Raw genomic sequence first — 11,214 nt, 5'->3', positions numbered from 1 at the left:
AAACTAATGGATCGCTGGAAGAAACTAGACCAGAGAGAGTATCCAGGATCTGAGACTCCTCCAAAGGTATTTGTTTGTTTTTGTCTTATGTATGTTTAGTATTTTTCAAATTTAACATAGAAAGTTCATGATGCAGTTTTTCTGATACTTTGTCATCAAACATAGTGTGATGGGCAGAAGCATTTTGTCACTATCACTGTGCTGCACAAGCCCTTAATAATTTCTAAATATCTATATTTAAGAGTAGAAGTGGTAGATATTAGCTCAAGCAGTTTCCTGTTATTATTATTACTTTATAAATTTCCATTGAAGATATGGAATGCTTTTTTATTTTAATCCTCACCGAAGGATATGCTTTTCATTGATTCGAGAAAGGGAGGAAGGGAGCAGGGGACAGAGAAAGAGAAATATTGATGTGAGAGAGAAACATCAATTGGTTGCCTCACACACATGTCCTGACCAGGGATCGAAATGCAACCTGGGAATGTGCCCTGACTGGGAATTGAACCCACAACCCATCAGTGCACCGGACGATGCTCTAATCACTGAGTACACCAGCCAGGGGAATTGTATGCTCCAAACAAAATTTGTTAACTAAATATTTCAAATTTGAACAACATTGGTAACTATCCACCCAGGAAAAAAAAAACAACACAAAAAAACCTATGTTTTCAAAGTGATTTAAATTAGTATATAAATTAGGAAATTGGTAGAATGTAAAATGTGCAAGCTTCTAAAAAATTTTTCTTTCAAATAAATAGTAAAAGGTCTGGTTATTTAATTTTTTCCGATAGACATTGCAGAAGTGTTATTCATATCTGCAAAGGAAGTGGGTAAATTTCTGATTATAGCACATTTTTTCCTGTTGTGTTTTTTTTTTTTTCCAAAAGAGAACAGAGGCGCTTATATATATATATGATTTTATAGATTTTAAAGAGAAAGGGAGAAGGAGAGAGAGATATAGAAACATCAATGATGGGAGAGAATCATTGATTGTCTGCCTCCTGCACACACCCTACTGGGGTTCGAACCCACAACCCGGGCATATGCCCTTGACCGAAATGGAACCCGGGACACTTCAGTCTTCAGGCAGCCGATCAAAGATTCTCTCTCATCATTGATATTTCTATCTCTCTCTCTCTCCCTCTCCCTTACTCTCTAAAATCAATAAATATATACATACATATATATATATATATATATATATATATATATATATATATATAATTTTTTTAAAGAAACCTTGTGAATTCTTTTATTCTCTCTATTGCCTTTAGTAGGTTCAGAGATGAATCATGTCAAAAGCTCAATCATATCCAGTATTCATACCCAAAGGGAAGAATGAAAAGCTTCCTTTTAAATACATTTCTAATCTAGACTGTTTGCTAGACAGCAGGCTCCCCTCATTTTGCCTTCAGTATCTGCAGAGACACTCTTCCTCATGAGACAACCTTATCTCTTCCTTCCTCACACCTTGTGTTGTGAGACCATTAATTATGCTCACCTTTCTTCTGCAAACCATCTGTTCAAGTTTTTGTTACCCTTTGAGTTTTAGTAGCTAGAATGAGCTTCAAACTTCCTGTCAGTGTTTTGTAGCTTCTTGTGACTATTTTTCATTTCAGTGATAGTATTAACATGTGGTCAAAGCGTCCACTGTGGTCCCCCCGATCTGGACCACTGGCATCCTTAGCCCTTCCCTGCCTTTAGCCCATCCCAATATCTTCTATTTGCTAACCTGTAACTAGACTTATCTATGCTACAGCTTTGGCATATAAAATGCATCTAGTGTCGTATGTATTTTTATATGTAAATACATATAATTTTCTCATCTTTCACAGCTCTTAGCATGATGCTAAGCACTCAGTGGCCATTTAATAAATACAGAGATAGGCAAAAGTAGGTTCACAGTTGTACTTATGAAAAATATAACAATTAATAAATAATAATACAATAATAAAGTGTTTCATATACTAACAAATGTAAACCTACGTTTGCCCACCCCCATATATACATGTGATTCTTGTTATTCACAGTAGTTATGTTTTGTAAAGTTGCTGTGAACACTGAATGTGAACACTGGACCCTAGTTCCCAGGCGAAATACAAGATTAGGTTCCTGCAAGCCTCCAGTCACAGCGTTTTTGTCCACTGATCAACACTTAGCACACGTGTTTCTGTTTACAGACAGCTTATACAATACACTAGAAGCCCAGAGCATGGATTCGTGCACCTGTGGGGTCCCTCGGCCTGGCCTGTGGGATCGGGCAGAAACTGGCTTTTTGACATTCCCCAAGGGGTCCCAGATTGCGAGAGGGTGCAGGCCAGGCCAATGGACCCCAATGGTGCATGATCGGGGCCAGGGAGGGACCACGGGAGGGCTCCAGGCCGTGTCCAGCCCATCTTGCCCAGTCCTATCCGCTGGACCCCAGCAGCAAGCTAACCTACCAGTCAGCATGTCTGCCCCCTGGTGGTCAGAGTGCATCATAGCGACTGGCCGAATGAACAGTTGGACACTTAGCATATTAGGTTTTTATTATGTAGGATTATTGATTCATTAACATTGAAGTCATGGCCAATAGCACTATGACTCATGCCTGAACAAAGCTTACCTCATGTATTTCCTCCATAAAGCACACCACAGCCTTCCTGCACTGAGGAACACTAAGCAGATCTACACTTTTGAGCCCTTTTAAGCAGTGAAATTATCAGCGAAAAGCACAAAACAGTGAGAAAACTGGCACTAAAGAGATCACACAGGGACACTTGTCTACAGCCTGAGAGCTGAAACAGGAAGGCAGAGCACCGCCTTGGGCTGCAGCTGGGAACCTGTGCCTGGGGGGCTGAGGTTAGCACCGCGCCACACACATATACAAATAACTGCCCTGATGATTGATTTGGGGATCACAAATTTGACCAAGAAGGCAAATTTTCAAATATGGAATCCATGAATAATGAGGATTACATTAATTAAATTATACTTGATTTTTTTTTTTTTTGGTAGTGTTTTGACCAATATTTAAAACATGATTTCTGACCTTGTCTCACACTGCCTTCAAAAACAATATTCTGGCCCTAGCCAGTTTGGCTCCGTGGATAGATAGAGCGTCTGCCTGCAGACTGAAGGGGTTGCAGGTTCGATTCTGGTCACATGCCTGGGTTGTGGGTTCGATCCCCAGTAGGTCCATGCAGGAGGCAGCTGATCAATGGTGTTATTCTCTCATCAATGTTTCTATCTCTCTATCCTTCTCCCTTAATAAAATAAAAATATATATTTAAAAATATTTTAAAAAATAAAAAAAATCTTCTGTGCTAGTACCCCACGTTGGGCTGCCAGTTGCGAGTGTCCCCCCAACATCCCACGTGGGGTTCAGGGTTCAGGCTCTGGAGGAGGCCGCACACAAATGAAAGAGACTAGACAAGAAAAGATTAATTTGGGAATTGGGGGCCAGGCGGGAGCCCAGCTCAAGAGGAAAGACTCCGCCTTGCCCTGGCCTTGCCATCCTTTTTATTCAGGTCTGGGGTACACCCATAGCCCTTAGGCAGGCAATTCCAATAATAGCTCGACGATAGCCCATCAGCAAGGATTTACCTAGGACTAAAAGGTGGAAGTTGCTTCAGCTCCCTTTGTCTCCACTAGACAGTGGGTGCTTGGCTCTGACCCTTGCCAGAGCCTTCAAGGTTAACCAGCCTTTCTGACTCCTTGTCCGCCTCTTTCTGCTAGTGAAGGCAATGGGTATCTCCCAACACTTCCGGAATAAAGATTTTCCACAATGCAGGCCTAACATGTCTTTCCGGTTTTGTCCCTCTGCTCCCTTTGGGGCCAGGAAAATTGAACAGTCCTAACGGTTCCCACTCCTTCTCAGTCCCCTGCTCTTGCTGCACCTCAGCTGCCCTCCACCTGCATTTCCACCGTCCCCAACCTTGAACTCAAATTCACTTTCTCTGTAAAGACTCTTCTTAGTCCTCCAGTACATATGATCCTTTCTCCTTTGTAATCGCCATAATCTTTGCGTGTATACTTCTCACCAAGGACTTATCGTAGTTACCTGTCTACTTGTGTCACATCTATAAACACCTTTGGGCAGAAACCATCTGCTATGTGTCTTTGTAGTCCTCACCATTGCCAGCCAGGGTCTAGCACATTTTTCAAGAGCTCTCAGATATGATCTAAAATTGTATTCTCACAAAGACCACAGGTTTGTTTTTGGTGTTTTTTTGTTTTGCGCTGTTTTGTGTTTCATAGCTGAAAATGTACTCCACATTCCCATAAGATTGTGCAGAGCAGAACAAGAATTCATCTAGTTCTTTCTTCTCAAAGCCCAGACCCTTGCCACTGCCCTATGATTCTGCCCAACTGTTTTGTTATCTGCAAACCTTGGTAAACAGCACTCATCACCAATCTAACCACGTTAGTAAAATGAAGTGTTTAATTAATAAGAATTTCCTGGATGCCATCTAGCAGTGTGTACGCCCACATATATGATTTTTTAAGGTTAGCACAATAAGACATGTGGGAAAGAATTAAATCGTTCGCAAAGGTAAAGCTGACTTAAACTACTGCTTCTGTCCATCTATCAGCTCAATGACCTGCCAAAGGCCTAACGCTCGGGTTGAATGTCTGCTTTGCTCTGCTCCTCTCTGTATGACATCTGTTCTTTTTTACAGTTCACTTGTTTCTTAAGAACGGATGGGCTTTTTAAAACACAGCAAGTGTATTTGCTCTTTGGTGCCATCTCTTCTCAGCTTTTTTCTCCCTATTAAAAAAAAAGCAACAATGTTTTTTTCTTCCTCTCTCTCTCTCTCTCTCTCTCATCCTAAAATACTAACATTCAATTATTCTCTTGTCTTTTTTTTAATATATTTTATTAATTTTTACAGAGAGAAAGGGAGAGGGATAGAGAGTTAGAAACATCAATGAAAGAGAATCGTTGATCAGCTGCCTCTTGCACACTCCCCACTGGGAATGTGCCTGCAACCAAGGTACATGCCCTTGACCGGAATCGAACCTGGGACCCTCTAGTCCGCAGGCCGACACTCCATCCACTGAGCCAAACTGGTTAGGGCTTGTCTTTTGTTTTTAAGAAGTCCTACTTTATTTTTTGTTTTTATTTTCTTGCCTTTCCAAAAGATGATTTGAAGGATTTCTACACTCAAAAGATATGTTGGCCTAGGCAGGGAGAGAGAGAGAGAGAGAGAGAGAGAGAGAGAGAGAGAGAGAGAGAGAGAGAGAGAAACATTAATTTCTTGTTCGAGGTGAGAAGGTATATATTCATCTTTGATTTGTCACCTTGCTTTAACACTTTAATTTCCTTCAGCCACTTCGACCTGTTGTGAATGCCTGTGCTGTCCTTAAGCCTATTTTGTCATGTCCTTGAAGAATATGTAGCAAGGCTCTTAATTTACACGCCTCACACATATCTTTCTGAGGAAGCTTTTTAATTAGGTTCTGTACCACCGTTGAGAGATTCTTTGTTAATCTATATTCTTTAACGTTTCTATGTTTTTCCTGGAATGCTGGCTGCTATGTCTAGTAGGCATATTGCGTAAGTCTACTTTCTACAGGTAGAATTTCAAATGGTTTTTCCTTGTTTATAAGCAGCAAATCAAGGAGATCATCTTCCATATTCCACAGCACAAAACTACACCTAGTTTAAGGTTAGAATGTGTTAATCGTATAGAATTGAGGCCCTGGCTGGGTAGCTCAATTGGCTGGAGTGCTGTCCTCATGCACGAAGGTTGTAGGTTCAGTCCCCAGTCAGCAAGGCACGTATAAGAATCAACCAGTAAATGCATAAATAAGTTGAACAACAAATTGATCTTTCTCTCTCTCTCTCTCTCTTTCTGTCTGTCTCTCTTCTCTCTCTCTTTAAAAATCAATAAAAAAATTTGACCACGTGGAATTCCTGAAAGAGCTAATGTAGCTTTTTGTCATGCTCTGCCATGCTTCAAAAAAATAGTGCCATATTCCTCATGATTGGGAATTTTCTTATCAAACCCTACAAGAATTCCCTGTTTTATTTTGATTTTCACCTGTTTTTTCCTCACTTTCCTAACCTTAATAATCCTTTCATGAGTGCTCTGTCTTTTCTCAAAGAGAAGCATTGGGCGATTATCAAAAAACAGATAGTCTCAACTTCACTTCTCCACTGTGATCCAAGGTTATGATGGAAAACTGGAGAAATGGTTTAGCCTTCCTGAGCACATTCAGCAGACATGGACATAGCAGTACTCACTGTCATTTAGCACAGTGACTGGTGCAAACACATCTGTTAAACAAGTAGATGCTATTTCTGGCATCCAACATCCGAGTAACAATAAACACTCAGTCTTCTGAGGAACTGAACAAAGATACGCACTTCAGATCAACAGACATATATTAAATCTCAAGGCTCCCAGCCAGGCATTTTGGAAGAGGAAAAGGGTGAGAGATCCCAGCCCTCCTGGGTCTCCACCACAGCAGCAGGCTACACGGCAGGTGGCGGCAACACTGCTCTTAGCTTTCTATACTTTAGTGTTTCTACTGAAACTTAATGAAAACATCTCACCTAAAGGTTTTGCTTCTTCCCATTGTTAGACAACTGGACATTAGAATTTCTGCTCTTCAGAAATCAATCAGAATCATAAGATTGAGTATATGGTCTTTGTAATCCAGCAATCATAGAAATCTCGATGCTAGAAACAATTATCAATAATTTAACTGTGCTTCAGACAGGATGGGGCTTTATGTCATAAACCCACCGTGCTGCCAGACTATTCCTGTTGGTTGATAAGATTTTAACATTTACCCTTATAATTACTTTCATTTTGTTAGTACACATCCGCTCTGACTTATGATGGAGTCCTGGTGATGGCCGAAACTTTCCGAAGTCTTAGAAGGCAGAAAATTGATATTTCAAGGAGAGGAAATGCTGGGGATTGCCTGGCCAATCCTGCTGCTCCATGGGGCCAGGGAATTGACATGGAGAGGACACTCAAACAGGTAACTCGCAATTTTATTTAAGTTCAATTTACTTAACACTGCTGTTTGAGTAGAGTATTCAAATAAACAGAATAATGTATTTGAAAGTAAATATATGTAAAAGTCATTTTAATATATTGGACTATTATCATTTTTGAGACATTTCTAAATAGAATACCGGTAAGAATACCATTGATTATATCTGGTGTAGATGTTTAGTCAGGATAAGCTAGGTTATGCTGTACTAACAAACAACCCCAACTTCCAGTGGTTTATAACCATAGAAGAAAGTTTCTCACTCACACACACACTAGGGTAGCAGGGACACTGTGCTTATTGTAATCACTCAGGGGGAACCAGGCTGACAGAGCAACTACCATCTTGAATGTTACCAAAAAAATAAAGTTGAGGCAAGGTTTCAATTTGGCAATTAAACTCTGGCCCAGTGGTGGCCCTCATCACATTTGTTTACAACTCATTTGTCAGAAGAGAGTCACATAGGCCTCACTCACCAGCAGGGATTCAGGAAGTATGAACTTACCTCGAGCCAAGAATGGGGAAGACCCAGAAATATTTGGAAAATACTGCTAATGACAATCTCCGTAGATCTTGAAATTGCCTTGTAACCTTAGATTATTGATTTTAGTCTTTTATAGTTATACTAACACTATTTTTCAAACGTTTAATGTACTATGTTTATATTTTTAAATATTACATTTTAAGTGTTCTGAAATGCCATGCGTTCAGAACATGTTACATAAAAAATGAATAAGAAGGAAATTTGGAATAAAATGCATGTGAATATTTTCAAAATATATGTATATTTTTAATTTTTTACATCTTAATTTTAATGTTAGCAAGGAGAAATATGATCCAATGTGGTTATCAGGGCTGTTTATTATGTGCATCTACAGATAAAACTGAAAAGTAAATATAAACAAACCATATTTCTGTTCCTATAAACAATACTTCAATTCTAAGGAGTATTCTGTCAGTTACAATAGAAACTTTATAATATAAAAAACAAATTACACATATTCATCTCCCAGGTATATAGTAGAATTGTTTATACATTCCTTTGGTATTTCTCTTTCAGATTCTATCCCATGGTGTGCTAGTGAGTTGCTTGTATAGTTTCACACCTATATCTACTCTGAGCCTAACCGATGAAGCTGAGATTTCTGTAGGTGAAATGGCAAATAAACACATGTTTGGGTCTGTTTTATTTTTCATTTATAGGTTCGAATTCAAGGGCTGACAGGGAATGTCCAGTTTGACCACTACGGACGCAGGGTCAATTACACAATGGATGTGTTTGAGTTAAAGAGCACAGGGCCCAGGAAGGTGAGCCACGCTCCAACTGTTGTCTTACTTTGCATTTGACATTTTTAAAGGCTTATAGGTGAAAGGGAACTGGATATTCTGCATTTTTTAAATATGTGTACTTAACAATAGTACTGTCCTGATAATCTGCCCATGCGTTTGTCTGACTTCTGCAGCAGGGACACCGACGGAGGGTCTCCTTCAGCAGGAGCCACAGTGCTCGTTCTGACGTCCCAGTTCCTAAGTACGGTGGGCTCTTCCTGGCATCTGGTGACCCCCCACTTCCCCAGACAATGCTCCAGGGCCAGACTTGCATGGTTTCAGGATTTTATAATAGTAGAAATTATATTTATTAAAAGACACAGTAATGGAAAATCAATGTGTATTTTTATATGTAATCCTCCCAACAACCGGAAAGTAGGATTTATTTTTCTCATTTTATAGGAGAGAAAGTAAGGCTGAGAGAAGCAAGTTATCTGCCCAGGATGTTCAGCTAGGAAGAGATGGAGCTATGGTGGAGACCAAGCCTGATCCAGCCCCAGGGCTCAGCTCCTGGCTGCTAAGCTAGGAGTCCCAGGATCCGTTAAGGTTCTCTTTAGAGCTGGAATTGACAAGTCCCAGCAAATCCTCTTGAAGGAGCCAACGAGGAGTAGAACAGGGAATCCTCACAGACCCTCAATCGCTACTCAACCCCCTTCTTATAGGCAAAGTCCACTGTAAACAGAGATTTTCCCCTTACATTATATTATGATTAGATTTATACACAATTCATCTTGACAAGTCCAAAGAAAACAAATATTTTTCTGACACCCCTTGCCAGTTTAGTGATTTGAATGCTTCCATATTTTTGCTCTAGCATTACAAAACTATTTTTCAACCAATTCCTCTCTCTCAGAAAATACCTAGGTCCCTATCTGATGAAATGAGATTAGGCCTGGGAAAAGTTCCTAGCAAATTGTAAAATGTTGTGAAGAACCAGAGAGAAACTCCTCCATGTCACATGAGGTTCCAGGTCCAAGCTTCCAGATTCCTTTCTTTACGAAGAGACCCCTGTATCACTGTCCACTCCATATAATCTTCCTTTCCAATCAGTCCATGGCCCATGTGAGATCTACCATTAATTGGTCCCACATTCGAAACGATGGCTTTTTATTTTCACCAGAATTGTAAATAGATATAAGGCGAATAGATACAGCTGGGTACATTTTTGCTTGTTATTTTAATTTGTCAGCACTTCTAAATCATTTATCTTTTGGAGGCATCACAGGTTGTTTTTAAATCCAAAATGTCAAGGTCTGGCCAACATGTGAGGACTCTCCAGAATGTGCCCCAGCTCCGTGGTGTTTCTTTCATTAATAAAGAAAAATGGGCTTTCCCAGAGAATACGCCGCTGAGACCTGGAGGGCGGCTGCAGCTAACGAAGGGCTAAACTCTCAAACCTGTTTTCATGTCATACGACTGTCCTGTAGAAAGGAGAATTAACAGGAAACAACTAATATGTTGCGTTTTTTCAAGTACATGTAGGACTTGAGAGATGGTAGGACTCAGAGGCATACTTGTTTTTAAATTAAATTGATCATTGGGTTATTAAAATAAATACCAGCTACAAATGAATTCATATGAACAATTGAAAATAATTGTTGAATTCATACACACTCATAATTTCAGATCACGCGAAGTACAGCCAGCCATATTAATGAAAAATTTCCTCCAACTATTCTGTTATTGAGTTATATATAAACTATTTATGACTAATATAGTGCTTCTTTCTGACATGTTAATGCTTATTTTATTTTAATATGTGCGCAAATGCTAACACAGTTTAGAAACTTGAAGGAAGCAAGAGAGACTTCCTACACATATTAGAACAAGTAGTGAACAGACCAGTGAGCTATTGCATACATTTTATTGGACACATAAGTTTTAGGAACTGCATCCAGAAATTCAAGAAAAAAAGTTTGGCAAGCATTAAATAAGCATCCGTTTGGGGTTGCTCTGAAGCATGATAACAAAGCATATATGAATTTGATGTCCTACAGACCTGATTTTTGAATTCTGGCCCTACTGGAGTATAACCTGGTGAAATGTATTTAATATTCTAATATGGGTTTTAAAATCTAAACCATAGATATAACAGCATCTACTTCTGAATTTGCTCTGTTTATAAACTTTAAGATGCATATTTACAAAAGCACTAAGTACCGCGCCTGTTGCAAAGCACGCAGTCAATAGCGGTAACCATTGTATTACATAATGTTCTGCATGATACAAAGGCTCCTAACTTTCCTTTAAGACCCTATTGTGGCCTGGGCAGGTGTGGCTGAGTTGGTTGGATCATTGGCTCATATACAGAAAGGTCAAAGGTTCAATTCCCGGTCAGGGCACAAAGACAGGTTTTGGATCTGGTGCCCTGTCGGGTGCCTACAGGGGCAGCTAATCAATGTTTCTCTCTCTCACTGATGTTCCTCACTCTTCTCTCTATCCTCTCTCTCCCTTCCTCTCTCTAAAAGAAAAAAAAAAGGTCCATTATAGTTTACTACTTTATAAAACACTTACCTACTTAATTTATCATATGAAAGTAAGTTTCCTATCAAATTTACATGACAAATTAAGATAAGGATTTCATTTAAAAATGAAAAAGTAATTTTGAAAATGAAAATATTGTTTATTAATCTCTGATGTATTTAGCATTTCAGAAATGAAAAAACTGTTACCAAAGGACTTGGTTATGTCAATCAAAAACTGTTTCTATGTTGCTTTAAAAAAACACAAATTGGTTTTGCTGGAAAACATCAAATTGTTTTTGCTGGAAAACAGCCATATTTACAAATGTCCCTTTGTAAATATGGCTATTCCCTTTACAGTGAGACCTGTACCGTTATTGATAAAATCATACAATGTTAGAGTGCCAGTCCATCTCACTAGAAGAGAGGC

The 11,214-nt window shown here is 39.3% G+C and overlaps 1 protein-coding gene across 2 annotated transcripts in view; it reads left to right on the top strand.

Moving 5' to 3' along the window:
* GRIA4 (glutamate ionotropic receptor AMPA type subunit 4) overlaps nt 1-11,214 on the top strand; it is a 398,719-nt gene that overhangs the window by 316,529 nt on the left and 70,976 nt on the right. For both annotated transcript variants that reach the window (XM_079788918.1, XM_079788919.1), the window contains 3 exons: nt 1-66; nt 6,811-6,978; nt 8,197-8,301. The exon at nt 1-66 is cut by the window's left edge and continues 93 nt beyond it. In XM_079788918.1, coding sequence (XP_079645044.1) covers nt 1-66; nt 6,811-6,978; nt 8,197-8,301 — 339 coding nt within the window. The remainder of the gene's footprint in view (nt 67-6,810; nt 6,979-8,196; nt 8,302-11,214) is intronic.

Source organism: Cnephaeus nilssonii (assembly GCF_951640355.1).
Source record: "Cnephaeus nilssonii genome assembly, chromosome: 13".
NCBI classification, from domain to species: Eukaryota; Metazoa; Chordata; class Mammalia; order Chiroptera; family Vespertilionidae; genus Cnephaeus; species Cnephaeus nilssonii.
This window is presented reverse-complemented; position numbering and strand designations above follow the sequence as displayed.